The 22,812-nt window shown below is 47.3% G+C and overlaps 2 protein-coding genes across 17 annotated transcripts in view; one reads left to right on the forward strand and one right to left on the reverse strand.

Moving 5' to 3' along the window:
* LOC751032 (uncharacterized) overlaps positions 1-22,812 on the forward strand; it is a 341,389-nt gene that overhangs the window by 249,337 nt on the left and 69,240 nt on the right. For 15 of the 16 annotated variants that reach the window (XR_010158493.1, XR_010158494.1, XR_010158496.1 and 12 more), the window contains exons 25-26: positions 5,789-5,972; positions 9,028-9,116. Coding sequence is in view for 10 of the 16 variants with exons in the window: in XM_063814431.1 (XP_063670501.1) it covers positions 5,789-5,972; positions 9,028-9,116 (273 nt within the window). In the remaining 6 variants the exon portion in view is untranslated. Of the gene's footprint in view, positions 1-5,788; positions 5,973-9,027; positions 9,117-13,709; positions 13,882-22,812 lie in introns of those variants that run through there. The other variant, XM_063814439.1, reaches the window with a different exon arrangement.
* Positions 14,778-22,456, reverse strand: LOC129135503 (speedy protein E12-like). The gene is made up of 6 exons (XM_054655749.2): positions 21,227-22,456; positions 20,037-20,255; positions 18,953-19,011; positions 17,643-17,728; positions 14,986-15,229; positions 14,778-14,863 (listed from the first exon to the last, which is right to left on the reverse strand). The coding sequence occupies exons 1-6, from the start codon at positions 21,354-21,356 to the stop codon at positions 14,804-14,806; spliced, it is 798 nt and encodes a 265-aa protein (XP_054511724.2). The 5' UTR covers positions 21,357-22,456; the 3' UTR covers positions 14,778-14,803.

The raw sequence follows: 22,812 nt of genomic DNA on the forward strand, positions 1-22,812 counted from the left end.
CCCAGGTTCAAGCGATTCTCCTGCCTCAGCCTCCCGAGTAGCTGAGATTACAGGCACCCACCACCACTCCCGCCTAATTTTTGTATTTTTTTAGTAGGGACAGGGTTTCGTCATGTTTGCCAGGCTGGTCTTGAACACCTGACTTCAAAGGATCCACCCGCCTCTGCCTCTCAAAGTGCTAGGAATACAGGCATAAGACACTGCACCCGGCCTGTTTTTGTTTTTTAGAGACAAGGTCTCTGTTGCCTTGGCTGGGGTGCAGTGGTACAATCAGCTCTCTGTTGCCTCCTGGGCTCAAGCAATCCTCTTCTCTCAGCCTCCCAAGTAGCTGAGACTACAGGTGCATGCCTGTAGTAGATATAGCATCTTGCTCTGTTGCCCAGACTGGTCTTGAACTCTTGGTCACAAGCGATCCTCTTGCCTTGGCCTCTCAAAGTGCTGGAATTACACGCGTGAGCCATTGAGCCCAACCAGATAAGATGATCTTTAAGGGCCCTTCCCATGGTACCATATCCAAGTCAGCGAGACTGTGGCTATAGCAAGTTTAACATAACCAGATACGCTAGTATTCTGGGCTGCATGGTGTGCCCCCCACCCCTAATTCGTGTATTGAAGCCATGACCCTCCAGACCTTAGAGGTGACCTTATTGGAACCAGAGTCTTTACAGAGGTGATCAAGTTAAAATGAGGTCACTAGAGGCCAGGCACGGTGGCTCACACCTGTAATCCCAGCACTTTGGGAGGCCGAGGCAGGCAGATAATGAGCCCAAGAGACCGAGACCATGATGTCCAACATGGTGAAACCCTGTCTCTACTAAAAATACAAAAATTAGCCAGGCGTGGTGGTGTGGGCCTGTAGTCCCGGCTACTCAGGAGGCTGAGGCAAGAGAATCACTTGAACCCGGAAGGCAGAGATTGCAGTCAGCCAAGATCATGCCACTACACTCCAGCCTGGGTGACAGAGTGAGACTCTATCTCAAAAAAATAAAAATTAAAAAACTAAAAACCTACAGCACGGCCTTTTACATAATGCAATGGTTTGGTAAGCAGATGCACCCCAGGGAGGTAGTGGCAGATTCAGTCAACCTTCCCAGCAGCGTGGAGACGCAGTCAGGCATAGCAGGTGTTGATGTGGTTTGAACCCACAGCTTGGCTCAAATCCACACTCCCCTACTTAGTACCGAGTGAAGCCACTTACCCTCTAAGTGCCTTACTTTTCTTTTCTTTTCTTTTCTTTTTTCTTTTTTCGAGATAGAGTCTCGCTCTGTCACCCAGGCTGGAGTGCAGTGGCATGATCTTGGCTCACTGCAAACTTTGCCTTCCAGGTTCAAGCAATTCTCCTGCCTCAGCCTCCCAAGTAGCTGGGATTACAGGTGCCCACCACCATGCCGGGCTAATTTTTGTATTTTTGATAGAGATGGGGTTTCACCATAGTGCCCAGGCTGGTGTCGAACTCCTGACCTCAAGTGATCTGTCTGCCTCGGCCTCCCAAAGTACTAGGATTAGAGGCATGAGCCACCACACCTGGCCACTTTTCTTATCTATATTTGTTATGTGGATGACTTGTGTTAACGCAAATAAGATGCTGCTCGTCATCTTTAAAGAAAATAGGTGGCAACCTGTTATAGCAAGTCCTGTTTTTATTTGTACTTATGAGGCTTTAATTAAACGCTAAGAATTAAAATGCACATAATATTAGACTTTACCTCACAAACTGGCTTCAATTATTCGATGAGACTTATATGTATTACTTAAATGAGGTTAAATTTAACCTTTAAAAAATGATTTATTGTGGCTGGGCACAGTGGCTCACACCTGTAATCCCAGCACTTTGGGAGGCCAAGGCAGACGGATCACTTGAGGCCAGGAGTTGAAGACCAGCCTGACCAACACGGCAAAACCCCATCTCCGCTAAAAATACAAAAATTAGCCAGGCATGGTGGTGCACACCTGTAATCCTAGCTACTCAGGAGCCTGAGACACAAGAATCGCTTGAACCCGGGAGGCAGAGGTTGCAAGGAGGTGAGATCACACCACTGCACTCCAGCCTGGGCAGTAGAGTGAGGCTCTGCCTTAAAACAAAGAAAAATGATTTTGGGGGATGATGGGGTGTCACTATGTTGACCAGGCTTGTCTCAAACTCCTTGCCTCAAGCAATCCACCCACCTCAGCCTCCCAAGTAGCTGGAATTACAGGCACATGCCACCACGCCTGGCTAATGTGTGTGTGTGTGTGTGTGTGTGTGTGTGTGTGTGTGTGTAGAAACAAGGTCTTACTGTGTTGTTTAAGCTGCTCTCAAACTCCTGGGCTCAAGTGATCCTCCCACCTCGGCCTCCCAAAGCATTGGAATTACAGGTGTGAGCCACCTCACTGAGCCCTCCACCTTTCAGCTGAACGCAGAAAAGTACAATCTTTTAACCCAAAGCGTTCCTCACACTTAGGGTCAGGAAGAGCCCTTCATGCCCTGGAGGCAACTACTAACCCTCTGCTAAACACTCTGACTCTGGGTGTGAGAAACACACCTACTGTGCCCCACATATTTTTCCAAATACAACTTAATTTAGCCTTCACGACAACCCTGGAGTGAAGGATCATTAACTTTATTTCATAGATGTGGAAACTGAGACTCAGAGGCAGGAAATGACCTCCTTCTGGAGGCTGCAAATTCTTTGATGCTCCTTTGATCAACAGGTGGGAGCTGGCCAGAGGTGGTGGCTCACACCTATAATCCCAGCACTTTGGGAGGCCAAGGTGGGAGGATTGACTGAGGCCAGGAGTTTGAAACTAGCCTGGGCAACATAGCAAGACCTCATCTCTACAAAAAATACACAAATTAGCAGGGTGTGGTGGTGCACACCTGTAGTCGCAGCCACTCGGGAGGCTGAAGTGGTAGCATTGCTTGAGCCCAGGAGGTTGAGGCTGGAGTGAGCCATGATCAAGCCACTGCTCTCCAGCCGAGGAGATGGAGATAGACCCTGTCTCAAACAACAACAAAAAAATAGGTGAGGGTCAGCCAGGCATGGTGGCTCACGCCTGTAATCCTAGAACTTTGGGAGGCCAAGGTGGGAGGATTGCTTGAGACCAGGACTTCAAGACCAGCCTGGGCAGCCTAGCAAGATCCCATATATCCAGGCCTCAAATAATCCGCCCACCTTGACCTTTCACTTAGCATAACATCCCCAAGTTCAATCATAGTGTTACAAGTGACAGGATCTCCTTATTTTTAAGGCTGAATTAAATACTCCATTGTATGTATATATCACATTTTCTTTATCCATTCATGTGCGGATGGACATTTTTTTCTTGCTCCTTTAAAATAAGTTCACTATCTATTAGCCTGGGCAACGTGGCAAGACCCCATGTCCACAAACAATAAAAACGATTAGCTGGGTGTGGTGGTCTGTGCCCCGTAGTCCCAGCTACTCAGGAGGCTGAGGCAGGGGAGCACTTGAACCTGGAAGGTGGAGGCCACAGTGAGCCATGATCACACCACTGCACTCCAGCCTGGGTGGCAGTGGTGTCTTCAAGAAAGAAATAATAAAATAAAATAATTTCATCATTTATCTCACCTAAATATGTATTCTTGAATACTATTGTTTTGCCTGGTCTTTTTTTTTTTTTTTTTTTTTTGAGACGGAGTCTTGCTCTGTTGCCCAGGCCGGAGTGCAGTGGTGCGTTCTCGGCTCACTGCAAGCTCCGTCTCCTGGGTTCACGCCATTCTCCTGCCTCAGCCTCCCGAGTAGCTGGGACTACAGGTGCCCGCCACCACGTCCGGCTAATTTTTTGTATTTTTAGTAGAGACAGGGTTTCACCGTGTTAGCCAGGATGGTCTCAATCTCCTGACCTCGTGATCCGCCTGCCTCAGCCTTCCAAAGTGCTGGGATTACAGGCATGAACCACCGCGCCCGGCCCCCGTTCTCCTTACTGGGTATGTTAAAATTATTTCTTTCAAAGGGAAAGGCTGGTCAAAGTGCAACGGTCTTTACAACTAATTGATCACAACCAGTTACAGATTTTTTTGTTCCTTCTCCACTCCAACTGCTTCACTTGACTAGCATAAGGGAAAAAAAAAAAAGAGGAAAGAAAGAAAATGCTAAACTATTTAATCTGGGCTAGTAAATAGCCAGAAAGAACTTTATAAAAGTGAAATATACAAAATGACACTAGTATGTTTAACTAAAGGTCTAGTTATGACACTTAAATTTGCACATGTTATAGATAATATCAATATAAAAACTGATAGCATGGGTCCATTTTTAATAAATATATAAATATTTTAAACTTTCTAGATCTAAAGCTTAAGGACTATGGAGTGGATCTCATTGAAGTTTCAGGCAATGGATGTGGGGTAGAAGAAGAAAAGTTCGAAGGCTTAAGTAAGTTAACTTTTTCTAATCCTATTATAAAATAATTGGGCCACATGTCTTAGAATTTTGAGTAACACTGTCTTGGGAAACACAAAAACAGTTTTTTTAAAGCCAGTTACTAGATATCATGTATATTTATTGTTATAGCACTTGAAATATCTTAGTCCTTACTTTATACTCTCTTTCAGCTCTGAAACATCACACATCTAAGATTCAAGAGTTTGCCGACGTACCTCAGGTTGAAACTTTTGGCTTTCGGGGGGAAGCTCTGAGCTCACTTTGTGCACTGAGGTGATAAAATATTTTTATCCATTCACTTGACCCCTTAGAAAAACCTCTCTGGAAATTAATTGGAATCATTATTATTTACAATTTTCTGTCTCAATATCTCAGCTTCTAGCTTCTGAATTCTGTTTTGTCTCACTGCCAATCTAAGTCCTAGTACTTCTGAAATGTGAGCAATAAATGAATGAAATGAAGCAAATAGTATTGTTAAAAAAATTGGTTACCCTTATTAGAACAGTAACTTCTCAATTTGAACATAACATATAGGTAATAAATGATAGTTACCATTGGTTTTCATTATCAATTTTTAGGGAAACATTTCACCAAAGCACTACTTAATTACAGCACAGATACTAAATTTTTATAAATAACTACATGCGCACAGACACACGCACACACACATATATATATATACATACATATATATATATATTTTTTTTTTTAGAGTCACACACTGTCACCCAGGCTGGAGTGCAGTGGCACAGTCTCAGCTCACTGCAATCTCTGCCTCCCAGGTTCAAGTGATTCTTGTGCCTCAGCCTCCTGAAGAGCTTGGACTACAGCGTGCACCACCACTCTTGGCTATTTTTTGTATTTTTAATAGAGTTAGGGTTTTGCCATGTTGCCCAGGCTGGTCTGGAACTCCAGGCCTCAAGTGATCTGCCCTCCTTGGCCTCCCAAAGTGCTGGAATTACAGGCACGAGCCACCGCACCCTGCCCTACATATACATTTTAATTATAATATCTTTTGGATTCTTTAAAAAAAAATTTTAAAAATTTTAAAACATTCTTTAAAAAAATTCTTTTAAAAATTTTTGTTTGAAGAGTAATAACAAAACAAATCTCTGAGAATCAATAAATCTTGAGATCATTTATGGTTTTGCAATTCAACCTGAAAAACGAAGTCAAAGTTTTTATCAAAACAAAGCATGTTTAGTGCTCTCTGTCTCACTGTCTTTTAGATGCCAAACCTTAGATTTTATGATGACTCCTCAACTGTTAGATCTCAGTTATCTCAGAGGGATCATCAGCTTTTTAAGAAAGTTTTGAGAGAAAAGCAAGTGAAGAAAAGAGTAGTCAGTGCCCAACATCACGGATCTCTCACTGAACACACCATGCCTGGTATTCTCTCACAGCGATGTCACCATTTCTACCTGCCACGTATCGGCGAAGGTTGGGACTCGACTGGTGTTTGATCACGATGGGAAAATCATCCAGAAAACCCCCTACCCCCACCCCAGAGGGACCACAGTCAGCGTGAAGCAGTTATTTTCTACGCTACCTGTGCGCCATAAGGAATTTCAAAGGAATATTAAGAAGGTACAGTAAATTAATCTCGGTTTTCAAGAGTATTGGTTAATGCACATGAGCAAAAGATTTTACTAAAGATGTTTATTCTTCAGTTGATTCTCTTCCCCTAATTTATTGTGAAATGCTTTATTTGCATTTCTCATTAAAGACTTAACTTCAGGGTGATTTACTTTTTTCTTTTTATCACATAGTGTTTATTAGGACTGGGAAACATAGTGAGACTCTGTCTCTATGAAAAATTAAAAAAAAAATTGACTGGGCATGGTGGCATGCACCTGTAGTTCCAGCTACTTGGGAGGCTGAAGTGGGAGGATCACTTGAGCCCAGGAACCTGAGACTGCAGTGAGCTATGATTGCGTCACTACACTTCAGACTGTGAGACAGAGTAAGACCCTGTCTGGAAAAATATATATACATAGATATACATTTTCTTTATTTTTTATTTTTATCTTTTTTTGAGATGGAGTCTCACTTTGGCGCCCTGGTTGCAGTGCAGTGGCGCGATCTCAGTTCACTGCAACCTCCACCTGCCAAGTTCAAGCGATTCTCCTGCTTCAGCCTTCTGAGTAGCTACCATTACAGGCACGCGCCACCACGCCCAGCTAATTTTTGTATTTTCAGTGGAGACGGGGTTCCACCATGTTGTCCAGGCTGGCCAGGCTGGTCTCGAATTCCTGCCCTCAGGTGATCTGCCCACCTCGGCCTCTCAAAGTGCTGGGATTACAGGCGTGAGCCACCATGCCTGACCTTATGTACTTATATTTTTATGAGAATATTTCTCTTGGTTTTCTGATAAATGAGTTACTGGAACCCTTATGAATTTGAATGCAAATGAAACAGCTAAATGTTATATAATTGTTGTGTTTAAAAAGCAGATTATAAAACTGTCTGTATTATATGATCACAGTTTTATGAAAACAAAACAACAGGCCTAAATGTGTATAGTATAAAGACTGGAAGAGTCAGCACTTCCATGTTCTCAGCGGTTATCCTTGGATGTGAGATCTCATGCACTTTTTGCTCTCTTCTTTGTGCCTTTCCATTTTGCATGCATATTTCTTATAATCTAAAAAGTTACTTAAACATATGCAGCTAAAAACTTTTTTTACTTGTAAAGCATTCGGTGCTAATTTTAACTTTTTTTGTTTAGACGGAGTCTTCTCACTCTGTCGCCCAGGCTGGAGTGCAGTGGTGTGATCTTGGCTCACTGCAACCTCCGCCTCCTGGGTTCAAGTGATTCTCCTACCTCAGCCTCCCAAGTAGCTGGGATTATAGGTGTGTGTCACCACACCCAGCTAATTTTTGTATTTTTAGTAGAGATGGGGTTTCACCATGTTGGCCAGGCTGGTCTTGCACCCCTGATCTCAAGTGATCTGCCCACCTCAGCCTCCCAAAGTGCTGGGATTTCAGGCGTGAGCCACCACGCCCGGCTTTTTTTTTAAAGCTTTTTTGTAAGTCAGCCAGCAAGAACACAGGAGGAAGTACTCAAATCTCCCTTACACAGCTGGGGGCTATGTCAGGTTTTATAAGCGTAGGGTAATGAGGTGTGATTTGATTGGATCTTGCAATAAAGTAATGCTGGGAGGTGTGATCTGACTGGATCCTGCCATGGGGTGACACCAAAACTCAATGTGATTGGATCCTGGCTCCTGCCTTGGGGTGTCTGGTTCTTAAATCGGTCCGAGCTCTTCAGGCTGAGCTCTTAGGTTCCACTCCACGGTGGCACGCTTGGTTAACCTGGGCATGCACAGGGTACATGACCTTCAACCTGCGGGTCGATGGCAATTGAAAAACAACTGACAACTTCATTACATAAAAGTTGAACTGATTCGGGTGCGGTGACTCACGCCTGTAATCCCAGCACTTTGGGAGGCCAAGGCAGGTGGATCACCTGAGGTCGAGGAGTTCAAGACCAGCCTGGCCAAAATGGTGAAACCCCGTCTCTACTAAAAATATAAATATTAGCCAGGCGTGGTGGTGCACCCTTGTAATCCCAGCTACCCCAGAGGCTGAGGCAGCAGAATGCTTGAACCTAGGACGTGGAGGTTGCAGTGAGCTGAGATCGTGCCATTGCACTCCAGCCTGGGTGACAAGAGTGAAACTCCATCAAAAAAAAAAAAAAGTTGAACTAGATTTGGTCTGATGCAGTTACAGATTAACAAACCACGTCCGACCCTCCTGCCAACACCTTCCACTCCTCATTCTTGAGGGATTAGGGATGGAGGTCATGCTTCTGTATCGACTTCATGCTGACCAGGGGCACTTAGTCCCCTAAAGTGAGAGGAATGAAACTCTTGGGCTTCTGAGTTCAGATGAGTTCTGGGGTCACCCGGAGTAGCTTGAAAGGCTGGTATTGTTGTAATACAAGCTGAAGGTGGAAGTGTTGGATCCTGGAGGACAAACAGCTCACCATCCATTTAAATAAATAGGACCAAAAAGTAACAGAACAGTGGCCACGAGGGGCCCCAACAGAGGAAGAAACCAGGTGAGGTGTGGTATAGTGGACTCGACTGCCTTCTAAATCTCAGTGGTTGTCCGGGTGCGGTGGCTCACGCCTGTAATTCCAGCAAAAGAAGAGCCGAGGCAGGGTGATCACGAGGTCAGGAGTTCAAGACCAGCCGGGCAAACATGGTGAAACCCCGTCTCTACTGAAAATACAAAAATTAGCCAGGTGTGGTGGCGTGTGCTGTAGTCCCAGCTACTAGGGAGGCTGAGGCAGGAGAATTGCTTGAACCTGGGAGGCGGAGGTTGCAGTGAGCCGAGATTGTGCCACTGCACTCCAGCCTAGGTAACAGAGCGGGACTCCATCTCAGTCAATCAATCAATCTCAGTGGTTGAACTACCCTTGATATGGTTCAGCTCTGTATCCCCAACCAAATCTCATGTCAAATTGCAATTCCCAGTGTTGAGGGAGGGACCTGGTGGGAGGTGATTGGCTCATGGCGGCTGACGTCCCCCTTGCTGTTCTCGTGATAGTGAGTGAGCGCTCATGGGATCTGGTTGTTTAGAAGCGTGCAGCCCTCCCACTTCACTCTCTCTGTCTCTCCTGCTCCACCATGGCCAGAAACGTGCCTGCTTCCCCTTCGCCTTCTGCCGTGATTGTCAGTTTCTTGAGGCCTCCCCAGCCATGCTTCCTGTACAGCCTGCAGAACTGTGAGTCAATTAAACCTCTTTTCTTCATAAATTCCCCAGTTTCCAGTAGTTCTTTATAGCAGTGTGAAAACAGACTAATGGACCCTTCTGGTTGAAGGAATGTAGCCATTCTGCTTGTTTAACTATTTCCTTTCTGTTCATCTCTATTTCCCGGGAGGTGTTTATCCAAGTGCAATAGGAGATATTGGTGACTGCAGAGTCCCCTCAGTGTTCTGCTAGTAAATAGTTGAAGGTTGATCAGTGATCTCCAGCATTTTCAGTCTGGCATGGAAAAGCCCCCATGTAACTGGTAAAGGTATCAGTAAGCACCAGGAGGTATCTAAATCCACCAGGAGCCATAGGCATCATGTTGATGTCCATTTACCAGTCTTCCCTGGCAAGATTCTCTGAATTGTACTGCCTTGGCCAAAAGAGGTATGGGAGGGGCTGGGCACAGTGGCTCACGCCTGTAATCCCAGCATTTTGGGAGACCAATTCGGGTAGATCATTAGAGGTCAGGGGTTCAAGACCATCCTGGCCAACATGGTGACATTCCATCTCTACTGAAAATACAAAAAGTTAGCTGGGTTTGGTGTTGGGTGCCTGTAATCCCAGCTACTCGGGAGGCTGAGGCAGGATAATCACTTGAACCTGGGAGGAGGAGGTGGCAGTGAGCTGAGATCTCGCCATTGCACTCCAGCCTGGGCAACAAGAGTGAAACTTCATCTCAAAAAATAAAAAAAGAAGTCTGGGTGTGGTGGCTCGTGCCTGTAATCCCAAGACTTTGGGAGGCCAGGATGGGTGGATCATGAGGTCAGGAGTTCAAGACCAGCCTGGCCTAGATGGTGAAACCCTGTCTCGAGTAAAAATACAAATATTAGCTGGGCATGGTGGCACACACCTGTAATCTCAGCTACTCAGAAGTCTGAGACAGAAGAATTGCCAAAACCCGGGAGGGAGAGGTTGCAGTGAGCCGAGATCGCGCCACTGCACTCTAGCCTGGGTGACAGAGCAAGACTCCGTCTCAAAAGAAAGAAAGAGAAAGGAAATTCCCCAGGGAAGTACCTCAGCTTATTTCATGAAGAGGTACTGAAGGAAGCAGAGGCACGTGGAGGACTTCCCCACCTCGTGCAGCTATTTGGGCCATGGCGTCTGAAATGTATTATTTCAGAGTCACCCCTTTGATGACCTTGGCAGTGGACTGCAGTCATCTGTTTAGGCCTTTCCATGGCCCGTGTCAGTGCCGGTATTTCTGTCTGTTGCACATTTGATTTCCTTGCTGTTGGCATTTAGAAGGCCCCCTGTTTCCCAGATCACACCACGGGCATGGACTGCAGAGATTGCGTCTTGTGAGTCTGTAGAAACAGTCAAGGCCTTGTCCTCTCTTAGGTCCAGAGCTCAGGTTAATGCAGATTTTCCCAGCTGTCTGTGCTGAAGTCCCTGTGGGGAGGCTCCCGGCTGGTTTCCTGTAGGTAGACAGCTACACATCCTGCCCTTCATTGGCTTCTTTTCATGAAGCTCCTGCTGTCTACAAAACATGTCTCCCTTTTCTTCTTGAACCACATCTCTGTTATTGAAACTCTAGAAGTCAGCCAGGCACAGTGGCTATGCCTGTAATCCCAGCGCTTTGGGAGGCCAAGGTGGGCGGATCACCTGAGGTCAGGAGTTCAAGACCAGCCTGGCCAACATGGCGAAACCCTGTCTCTAATACAAATACTAAAATTAGCCAAGCATGGTGGCCACTGCACTCCAGCCTGGGTGACAGAGCAAGACTCTGTCTCAAATAAAGAAAGAGAAAGTATCACGCTTTTCAGAGTTCTGTGGGTTGTTATAGTGAATTATCAAACCTGAGGACGTGGTGGGAACCTCCAAATTTGCAGCCAGTTGGTGAGAAGTACATGCGGTCTGTGGACACCCAAGCTTGCAGCTGCATCTGAAGCGAGGGCAGCCTAGCGGGGGCTGGTGGCCTTAACCTGTGGCATTTGATGTAACATCAGGGAGTTGACATCAGAATTACGTCACACAGGCCAGGTGCAGTGGCTCATGCTTATAATCCCAGCAATTAGAAAGGCAAGATAAGAAGATCACTTGAGCTTGAGTCTGAGCCCTCAGTGAGCTATGAGCGCACCACTGTACCCCAGTCTGGGTGACAGCACAAGACCCCGACTCCAAAAATAAAAAAGAAAAATCACAAAGAATTGCATGGCAGAGTGCCTGTCTTTCACAGCTTGAACTGTTGCAGGAACTTTCTTTTTTTCTTTCTTTCTTTTTTTGTGATGGAGTCTCGCCCTTTCACCCAGGCTGGAGTGCAGTGGCACCATCTCGGCTCACTGCAGGCTCCGCCTCCTGGGTTCACACCATTCTCCTGCCTCAGCCTCCGGAGTAGCTGGGACTACAGGCCCCTGCCACCGCGCCCAGCTAATTTTTTGTATTTTTAGCAGAGATGGGGTTTCACCGTATTAGCCAGGGTGGTCTTGATCTCCTGACCTCATGATCCGCCCACCTCAGCCTCCCAAAGTGCTGGGATTACAGTCCTGAACCACCGCGCCTGGACTTTTTTTTTTTTTTTTTTTTTGAGAGGGGTTGGGGAGACCTATTCTCTGCTAGTGATTCTCCTGCCTGGTCTCGAACTCCTGCTGGGATCACAGGCGTGAGCCACCACGCCCAGCCACCTTTAGAGTTTTCTTACCACCTGGTTTTCCTCTCTCAATATCTTTCTCTCATTTCCTGCTTTAAAACTCTAGCTTGGGGTCTGGGCACAGTAGCTCATGCCTATAATCCCAGCAGTTTGGGAGACTGAGGCGGGTGGATCACTTGAGGTCAGGAGTTTGAGACCAGCCTGGCCAACATGGTGAAACCTTGTCTCTACTATTTTTACAAAAGTTAGTCAGACGTACAGGCGGGTGCCTGTAGTCCCAGCTACTTGGGAGGCTGAGGCAGGAGAATTTGCTTGAACGCGGAGGTGAAAGTTGCAGGGAGCCGAGGTTGTGCCACTGCACTCCAGCCTGGGAGACAGAGTGAGACTGTCTCCAAAACAAACAAACAAACAAAAAAAAAAAACCCTGTAGCTTGGGATCAGCCTTCTCTTCTGTTGTTTTTCTTTAAAAAATAAAAATTAAAAATAGGCTTCAAGTGATCCTCCCGCCATGACCTCCAAAACTGCTGGGATTGTAGGTGTGAGCACTGCACCCAGCCTTATGTTTTTTTTCTACATAAAAAACAGCACAGGATTATCTTCCAAAGCTAATAAATATGTTCAAATAACCACAACCCCATTAAGGAAAAATGTCACTTGACGGCAAATAATCAATCCAGACCACAATATGATCACACTCACTGTGAAGGTGAGAAAAGTTCATCTTTATTATGTTTCCCCAAGAGATGCACTGCACTGTTCTCTTGAAAACACACAGCTCGTGTCCTCCTTTAGAACACACATCCTCTTTAAAGTAACATACAAACATGCCAAAACAAGATAAAAAATTCCATCTGAATTCTCACATTTCAAACATACACTAAATATCAAATAAAAATTTATTTTTACAAGAATTTAGGGGAACTACCACATAGCTATTAATGTAATATATATGTTAACTAAGTATCATAGATAAAAACCATGCTCCCTTCAGCAGCACGTGTAATAATAGATACCAAGATTGAAAGGTAAAAGATTTAGGATGAAAAGAATCCTCTCTTAAAAAGGAAAACAAAATTATATGTATGTGTATACAACAGTTATAACACCCATCACACAGCGTTATAGAAACAGCATCTATTCAAAAATACCAGTATTTCCAAAATATTTAAAATAATATTTAAAGTAATAATAATATTTAAATAAATAAATATAGTTAATAAATATTTCAATAAATAAAATAATATTTAAATAATTCTATACCCATGGTTTTCAAAATAAACCAATAAAATAGATAGTATATATTAGACATGTTAGTATATATATCTGAGACATGTTAAAAATCACAACGGAATTCTCACAATTCAGTCACAAACCTAAACAGCAAATAAAAATTTCTATCACCAGAATTATGTTTTTTTCTGGTGGGGAACTACCAATAGCTATAAATAGAAGAGATTATTATGGAAGTATCATAGATAAAAAGAGTGCTCGCTTCAGGAGCACATATAATAATACAGAAAAAAATTAAAGATAATAAAAGATTTAGGATAAAAAGAATTCTCACTTAAAAACGAAAAGAAAATTATCTTTATGTATATATAACAACTATAACTCTCATCAAAGAACTCTACAGGAACAGCATGTTTTCAAAAGTACAACAATTTCCAAACTATTTGAAATAAACCTATCAATAATTCAATGGCCAACATTTTCCAAACAAACCAATAAAATGCATAGTGTGCATGAAGCTATCTGTTACAGTCTGTGGCACTCATATTTCACAAAGAATTCTGTGCCAATCTGAGCCCCTGCACTGTGCCTTCAAATGCTCCTGGACTGTGGCAAGCAAGTCCGTAAGAAACAGGACCTCCAGGTTCCGTCCCAGGGAGGTTGGCATTCAGCAATATAAAAAGGGAGGTGGTGCCGCAGGAAACGGTGGAACTGGAAACACTCCTGGTTTCTTACTTTTCTCCAAGGACTCCTAGAAGTACCCCACCCCACCCCTGCTCCTTGGAGGACAACGTGATCACTGTATTCAGCTCTGTCAAGAATGGTCCAGGTTCTTCTAGATGATCTGCACAAATGGTTCCTCTCCTCCTTCCTGATGTCTGCCATTAGCACTGGAATAAAGTTCCTGCTGAAAATCCACATCTCCCCTGGGTCCGGTGTTCTGGAAGTGAGAGAGACAATGTCACACCTCAAGGAGGCAGCTCTCTAGACAGGAAGGTTATTCACGTCCCATGTCAAGTCTAGCTAGAGTTCAGAGCAATTGAGAAGTGCAATTTTATCTCCTGCCTTTCATTCTATACCCTGCTTCTGAACCATCGTGTTGAACCGTGAAACTCACGCTTTGGTGACCCTGACTCCAAAACTTAATACACCCAAGGTCAGCCCCAGTGCTCTGCTTCATAGCAAGGACTTTGGGTGGGTCTTCCCAGGGAGTAGGGCACCCTCAGAGAATGTGGCTTTGGACTTCATCACAGCTGGGGCCTTTTGTGTCACTTCAGATCTAAACTTGTAACCGTGCTAGATCTGTTTCTAATGTGACAACATCACAAACCACGAGTCCAGATGCCTAATCCATAATCCTACCTCCTCATGACAAAGTCTCATGCTCTGTGCTCAACATGGTTAGCTGCACAAGATGTAAACCAAAGCTTCACTGAACCCTCGACCCAAATCGGTAACTCAAGTGCGTCAATCATAATGAACCTCCCCGAACTCAGTATTTATGATTATTTTTGAGGCAGGGTCTCACTCTGTCGCCCCGGCTGGAGCGCAGTGGCAGGATCAGGGCTCCCTGCAGCCCCGACCTCCCAGGCTCCAGCGATCCTCCTGCCTCAGCCTCCTGAGTAGTTGGGAGTAGAGATGCCTCCCACATCGCCTGGCTAATTTTTGTATTTTTGTGGAGAGGGGATATCTCGCCACGTTGCCCAGGCTTGAAGCCAGATCAAGCAATTGGGTTCCTTGGATTTCCGAAATAGACCCCAATATTCTGCCTTTACCCCGGAGGATGCAGATGTACCTTCTCTCAGGCTGATGACCTCAGGCCTCCACGGTCCCTGGAGCTCTAGGAAAGGTGGGCGCGATCTCGCGCCCACACCCAGTGCTCTGGGTCATAAGCCTGGATCTGGAAAAACAAACGCGCTTTGAGAAGACGGGGACTCCCCAGGATACCCCTCTCTCCCCTCGTCCAGCCTCCAGCCCACCCGATTCCTCCCCACATCCTCCACCTCCCCAGGCCCCACCCACCTCCTCCAACTCCTCCGGGGAAACCCAAGCCCTGCAGCGCATGGAACAGAAGAACTGGAACCGACGCTTCTGGAACAAGGCTATCTGAGAGCAGTTCTTCCTGGCCCTCGGGTTCATGTAACGGCATAACTGGAACCAAAGCTTAGGGAGCAAGGGTATGCGAGAGCGGGTCTTCCCGTACAGGAAGTAGAAGATCTTTTGTTTGGGGGCCTCGTCGTCCTCCTCCATGTCATTGGCCAGATAGCTGAGGACAGAAATCAGGTTGCTGCTCAGAGGCACCACCAGGAGAGACCTCCGGCTGAGGTCAGCTTCCCAGAGAGGAAGGTAAGGGATGGTCCCTAGCTCAGGACTGGCACCCACCCTGCAGAGAGCCACACCTTCCTCAGGAGGGCTCTGCTGGACAGAGACCTGATGAAGGGCGTCTCCCACTCCTTCAGGATGGAGACAAAAACCCAACTGGTGACCAAGAGTGGTGGCTTAGGCCTGGAATCCCAGCACACTGGGAGGCCGAAGCAGGAGGATCACTTGAGGCCAGGAGTTTGAGACAGGCCTGGGCACCATAGCAAGACCCTCGTCTCTATTAAAAATATAAAAAATACGCCAGACGCGGTGGCTCATGCCTGTAATCCCAGCGCTTTGGAAGGCTGAAGCAGGTGGATTGCTTGAGACCAGGAGTTTGAGACCAGCCTGGTCAACACAGAGGAACCCCATCTATACTAAAAATACAAAAATCAGCCTGGTGCGGTGGCACACCCATTAGTCCTAGCTACTCAAGAGGCTGAAGCATAAGAATTGTGTGAACCCAGGAGGCGGAGGTTGCAGTGAGCCAAGATTGGGCCCCTCCATTCCAGCCTGAGAGACACAGCAACACTCTTGTCTTGATAAATAAATAAATAAATAAATAAATAAATAAATAAATAAAAACTGTCCAGGTGTGGTGGCACAGCCCTGTAGTCGGAGCTAATCAAGAGGCTGAGGTGGGAGGATCGCTTGAGCCCAGGATATGGAGGCTGCGGTGAGCTATGATCTCACCACTGCACTCCAGCTTAGGGGACAGGGCAAGTCTGTCTCAAAAAAAAAAAAAAAGCAATTGAATACACTGATATTTTGCCAGGACCCTGCCTTCTACAGGCATCTAGTCAAATGGGACTGGGAGTAATCAGGGGAGATGACCTAATCCCAATGTCACATTATAATAGGATGTAACTGGTGAGCTACGGGCATGCAGAAGTTGGAAGATGAGGGAAGGCATCACAGAGGCTGTAGGGTGAACCGACTTCAAGGAATGGGTCCTTCCCTTCAGAACCACATGTGTGCGGGACACCCAGACAGAAAACACAAATGCAAAGTCAAGTGGAGGGCATTTGGAAGGAGCAGTGAAGCCAAGCCAGGAAACACCAAGATGGCGAGCCAGTGTGGTTGTAGAGATTGTAGAGAGGGTGGAATTGGCACTGTGGACCCTGGCCTCGATAGAGAAAGACATCAGCTAAGGAAGTTGTTCAGGTGGGCGGTGAGGTTGTCGTGCTTTGGAAAGATGTTCAGGCTGCACTAGGAAGCCCCTTGGCTTGGGGAGAGACTCCAGGAGACCCCAGCAGGGAGCATTTGACAGTGGATTCGAGTGATGCAAGGGGGACCTAGACTGTGACCTCTGTCACGGGAACCCGGAGGAGGTTGATGGCTTTTGCGGTTGATGTGGGAAGGAGAGAGAGAGAAGAACCGGAAACGTCTGCTTGCTGGGGGAAGTGTCATGTCCGCTGCTCCGCTCCTTTTCTTCTCCCCTTAGGAGCGGTTCATGGTTCCTTTTGTTTTTTGTTCTTTTTTTTTTTTTTTTTTTTTTTGAGACGGAGTCTCATTCTGTCGCCCAGGCTGGAGTGCAGTGGTGCGATCTCGGCTCACTGCAAGCTCCGCCTCCCAGGTTCACGCCATTCTCCTCCCTCAGCCTCCCGAGTAGCTGGGACTACAGGCGCCCGCCACCACACCCGGCTAATTTTTGTATTTTTTTTTTTTTTTAAGTGGAGACAGGGTTTCACCATGTTAGCCAGGATGGTCTCACTCTCCTGACCTTGTGATCCGCCCACCTCGGCCTCCCAAACTGTTGAGATTACAGGCGTGAGCCACCGCACCTGGCCTGTTTTACTCTTTTATTTGTACACTGGCATTGGAGTTTGTTTTGTTTGCCTGTTTGTTTTTTTTTTTTTTTTTTTTTTGAGAAAAAGTCTCACTCTGTTGCCCAGGCTGGAGTGCAGTGGCTCAACCTTAGCTTACTGCAACCTCCACCTCCTGGGTTCAAGGGGTTCTCTTGCCTCAGCCTCCCAAGTAGCTTGGATAACAGGTGCACACCAACATGCCCGACTGATTTTTCTATTTTTAGTAGAGACGGGATTTTGCCATGTTGGCCAGGCTGGTCTCAAACTCCTGACCTCAGGTGATCCGCTTGCCTCGGCCTCCCAAAGTGCTGGGATTACAGGCCTGAGCCACCACGCCCAGCCTGAGTTTCTTTTTAGAGACAACAGTCTAAGATACTATAATCCTGTCTTTTTTGTACACAGAATAAAGAGGACAAATAGGTGAAAGAATAAAAGAAAGGCTGCAATCCCACTTCCCCCGCTGTCCCAGGGCATTGGATATTGATGGATAGGAGGCAGCAAACCACTCACAGAGCCAGGAAGAAATGAATGCGTTGGTATTGCCAGGAGGGGAGGCCGGCCCGGCTGAAATACGCTATGACCATAGCCAGGAGATACTGATGGAGAGAAAGGAACACAGAGAGGGAGAGGTCACATCTTGGGAGAGGAAGATTGTGGAGATAGTGGAATGGGGGTCTGGGGAGGGGTTGCCCATCAGAGAAGGGACCTCAGCATTGGGGTGACTGTGCTCATGTGGAAATTGCGGGGTGGAGGGGTATTCGAAGGTCGGATGCAAATCCGAGAAGCCGGAGGAAGGGTTTTCGGTGATGCTCCCAGGATGGTGGGCTCCGATGGGATCTTGGGAGGGGGTGTGTCTAGGTCGGCTGGTGTCAGGAGGGTCTTTTGTGTGCCAGGCAGAGAACTGTCCCAAGGAGCTGAGAGTAGAGGGCCCCGGAGCTTCAGGACTGCAGCCAGACTGTGGCCCAGGGCTCAGATCCCAAAGGACCCATAGGAGAGGCAGGGGCCACTCATTCACTCTGCAAGAGACCAGCAGAGTCCTGAGGGAGATGCTGACAAATCATAAAAAGACAAAGAATAGCCGGGAGTGGCAGCTCAAGCCTGTGATCCCAGTACTTTTTGAGAGGTGGAGACAGGAGGATCACATGAGCCCAACAGTTGGAGAACAACCTGGGCAACACAGCGAGTCCCTGTTTCTACGAAGATTTCAAAAATTCGTTGAGCATGGTGGCATGTGCCTAGTCCCAGCTCCCCAGGAGGCTAAGGAAAGAGGATTGCTTGAGCCCAGGAGTTAGAGTGAGCTATGATCATGCCACTGTACTCCATCCTGGGGAGCAGAGCTGGACTCTGTCTCAGAAAAACAAATGTGTGGGTGCCAAGACTCAAGACCATGGGAGCTGGTCGGACACAGTGCTGATGTCCGTAATCTCAGCACTTTGGGAGGCCAAGGCGGGTGGATCACCTGAGGTCAGGTGTTCGGGACCAATCTGGCCAACAGGGCAAAACCCCGTCTCTACTAAAAACACAAAAATTAGCCAGGCGTGGTGGTTCACGTTTGTAATCCCAGCTGCTTGGAGGCTGAGGCACGAGAATCGCTTGAACCCAGGAGGCATCAGCTGCAGTGAGTCAAGACCGAGACACTGCCCTCCAGCCTGGGCAACAGAGCAAGACTGTGTCTCACAAAACAAAAACAAAAACAAAAACAAAAACTGTAGGAGCATCTGGTGGGAGGGGGTGGAGGGAGAACTGTGGGTTTGGAAGCTGCGCCCTCCCCCTGGCCGTGCGTTAGAACAGGAACACAGTTACATAGAGAACAACCTTACCTTGTCCGACACCCTCAGATCTTTGTCCCAGGCCAGGAATCTTTTAATGACAGGATCCTCTGTGATTAGAGAGCAGATATCAGCGTGAGAAGCAGGACAGGGTTTCCGTGGGAGCAGCAGGGCAGTGAGGAGAAGTGTGCCTCCCGGGGGAAAGTCTCAGGATTGTGGCCGCGGGTGAGGTGGATGGGAGAGGGGAGAATGACTTTCACTGGGCAAGGGAGAGAGGCTCCTGCTCTGAGACTCCCCTGAGAAGAGGCCGAAGGAGGCCCTGGGTGTGAGAATCTACAGGATGTAGAGCTGGGAATCAGCCAGGACCCCCTCCAGCAGACACGGAGGGACCACTGCAGAGTCATAAAGGAATTCCCATCATTTCCTCATGAGGCAGTCACACATCAGGGTGTGACCATGGCCTTGGTATCCCTCACTATGGATGGAAACACTTAGGTTTAGAAAAGTCAGTAAGAAACATTAAGTTTCAGAGGGCACAGCTGAAACCACTTTTTTGATTTTGTTTTTCTTTATTTGATTTTTATTTTTATTTATTTATTAATTTATTTTGAGACAGAGTCTTGCTCTGTGGGCCAGGCTGGAATGCACTGGCCTGATCTTGGCTCACTGCAACCTCTGCCTCCTGGGTTTAAGCAATTCTCCTGTCTCAGCCTCCCGAGTAGCTGGAACTACAGGGATGAGCTACTGTGCCCAGCCTTGGTTTTTCTTTTGACGCAGACTTTTGCTCTGTCACCCAGGCTGGAGTGCAGTGGTGCAGTCATAGCTCACTGCAGCCTCAAAGTCCTGAGTTCAAGCAATCCTCTTGCCTCAGCCTCCCAACGTGCTGGGATCTCAGGCGGGAGCCACAGCGCCTGGCCCAAAACCAAGCTTTCTTATCCCAAGCACCGACCTTTATCAAGTCTACCTAATCCTCTGTTGTCTCCTAAGTGTCCCTCATGAGTGATCACTTCAGAGTCCTCCCGCATGGAGAGCTCACCCACTGGGGCATATTTTTCCCATTGGAAAAGTGTGGTTATTGGAAGTTTCCTCTTTAGAAAGAACAGGATTGGAGGTGCTCTCTGGGGTGTCCTCCTACCAAGCAGCCTGTTGAAGGCCTCGTAGTACTCAGGGAGCACGAGCGACACTCGCCGTCGCTTCGCCTTCATCTTGAGGCCACACAGCGTCTCCGCCACCCAGGTCTCCTCAGGCTCAGGGGCGAGCTCCTGCTCTGGCTCATCGTCAGATTCATCCAAACACTCCCTCTTCCTTTTCCAGCCAAGGGACCTACGTGGGGGGCTGGGATCTACCCCAGGGGCTGAGTAAAGAAACCAGGCCACCGTGTAATGCTTCTGCAACTGATCACGTTAGACCCCGACCCCAAACCCCAAACCACTCTCCATCCTCCCCAGCCTCGCAGACTGCTGGCTTCTCCAAGCCACCTTTCTGACTTTCTCCTCTGCTCAACCCCATGTGCCACTCCTTCCCCTCCCCATTCTTCCCTCTCTCTGTCCTCAGAACACTGCCTCATATCCTTCCCTGGTCCCTGGCTCTCTGAATCCCTCTTTTTTTTTTGTTTCGAGACAGAATCTTGCTTTGTCACCCAGGCTGGAGTGTAGTGGTGCAATCTCAGCTCACTGCAACATCCATCTCCCGGATTCCAGTTATTCTCCTGCCTCAGCCTCTCAGGTAGCTGGGATTACAGGTGCCTGCCATAATGCCCAGCTCAATTTTGTACTTTTACTAGAGACAGGGTTTCACCATGTTGACCAGGCTGGTCTCAAACTCCTGGCCTCAAGTGATCCGCCTGCCTTGGCTTCCCAAAGTGCTGGGATTACAAGTGTGAGCCACTGCACCCAGCCTGAATTTCTCCATTCTTCCCACACACCCTCCCCAGGTTCTCCTTCCTGACCTCTGATCCTTCTTTTTTTCTTCCTCTTTCTTTTTTTTGAGACAGCATCTCACTCTGTCACCCAGACTGGAGTGCAGTAGCACGATCTCGGCTCACTGCAACCTCTTCCTCCCAGGCTCAAGTGATTCTCCTGTCTCAGCCTCCCAAGTAGCTGGGATTATAGGCACACACCACTACCGCCTGGCTAATTTTTGTACTTTTAGTAGAGATGGGGTTTCACCATGTTGGCCAGGCTGGTCTTGAACTCCTGACCTCAGGTGATCTGCCCGCCTCAGCCTCCCAAAGTGTTGGGGTTACAGGGGTGAGCCACCACGCCTGGCCCCCTTCCTTCGTCTTAGTCAATCCTATGCCACCTCTTCTTCCTCCAGTCCCCTCACCTGATGGTCCCGACACTTCATCATCCACCACCTCCTGGAGGGGGTACCCTGAGGTGCTCCGCTGGGGGCTCTGCTCTTCCTGGGGCTGCGGTTGATGGCTCATCATGATCTTTCCCAAAATCTGTCCCATCTCACCGAACCTAGTCTCTGTTCTGTCCTTGGTCTTCTTCTGGACACTGCTGGGATCCAGAAGAGTGTGTTATCAATTCTCGAGGCTGGGAGAAGTCAGGAGTGGAGAACAGCTCTGAGAAGTTACTGTTGTCCAACTGAACTGCCAGGTGCCGACAGAGTCCGGTCCCTCCAATCAGGAAGGTCGGAATCTCTGATGTCATCGTTCATGCCAACCTGGCAACTAGTTTGAACAAAAACACATGTAACTGCCAGGCTGATCTCTTGTCCTGGAGATCCTGGGTGAATGGTATCTCCTGCCACTGTCCCAACCTCAGACCACTGTCCAAAAGCATCTTCAGGGTCTCCGCATCCCTCTGTTCCCTGTCCCAGCAGAGGCTGTGTCCTCTCCGCTCAAAGCTTGAAGCGTATTGGGGTCTCCTCTTCTCTGTACATGCCCGTTTCAGAGTCCGGTCTGGTGGGAGAGGGATCAGGATGGGAAAGAAAAGTAGGGTAAGCAGAAACGATGAAACCTTACAAGAGTGAGATTATCATGTACAAGAGATCCCAGGAACATTGACTTGATGAAAAAGTCACATCAGAGCACTCAATTTGGCAGAGCTTTTCTGCCGAATGTCTACTGACATTCACTGTCTGAGATTCTGTACTGGGGGTACACGCGTCCTCTGCCCTAAGGCATCTTTGAGTCCAAGAGATATTTTGAGGACTGGAAATCATAGGAAACTGCCCATGAGTTCACACATATTTCCAATGGTGTCCCCAATTTCAGGGAGTCCACGGATCACCTAAAGCCAGCCCCTCCAGTTTGGCTAAGAAACTCTATATATCAAGTTTTGTATCATATGTATTGCTCTTAACTCAGAAAATTCCACCATTTTTGGCAGTGGTTTATTTATTTATACCATTGAAGGAAATGGTTTATTTATGAATCTATATTATGGATATTCTATAAGATACTGGGTGTACAAAAAGACTAAGTCGAAAAATCTCAGCTGTGCACAGTGGCTCATGCTTGTAATCCCATCTCTTTGGGTGGCCAAGGGAGGAAGACTGCCTGAGGCCAGCAGTTCAAGACCAGTATAGGCAATATAGCAAGAGCCCATCTCTAAAACAAAACAAAACAAAACAAAATTAGCCAGGTGTCATGGTTGGCACCTGTGTTCCAACAACTTGAGAGACTGAGGTGGCAGGAGGATTGCTTGAGCCTAGGAGTTAGGGGCTGCGGTGAGCTGTGATCATGACACCGCACTCCAGTCTGGGCAACACTGCAAGACCTTGTGTCAAAAAAATTCTTTTAATTAAATATAAAAGAGTTTCATGACATTCAGAGACCATCCAAAGAACCTGTGGGTTCCGGCCAGGCACAGTGGCTCACACCTGTAATCCCAGCGCTTTGGGAGGCCATAGCAGGTGGATCGCTTGAGGTCAGGAGTTTAAGAGCAGCCTGGCCAACATGG

Source organism: Pan troglodytes, chromosome 6 (genome assembly GCF_028858775.2).
Source record: "Pan troglodytes isolate AG18354 chromosome 6, NHGRI_mPanTro3-v2.0_pri, whole genome shotgun sequence".
Lineage (NCBI taxonomy): Eukaryota > Metazoa > Chordata > Mammalia > Primates > Hominidae > Pan > Pan troglodytes.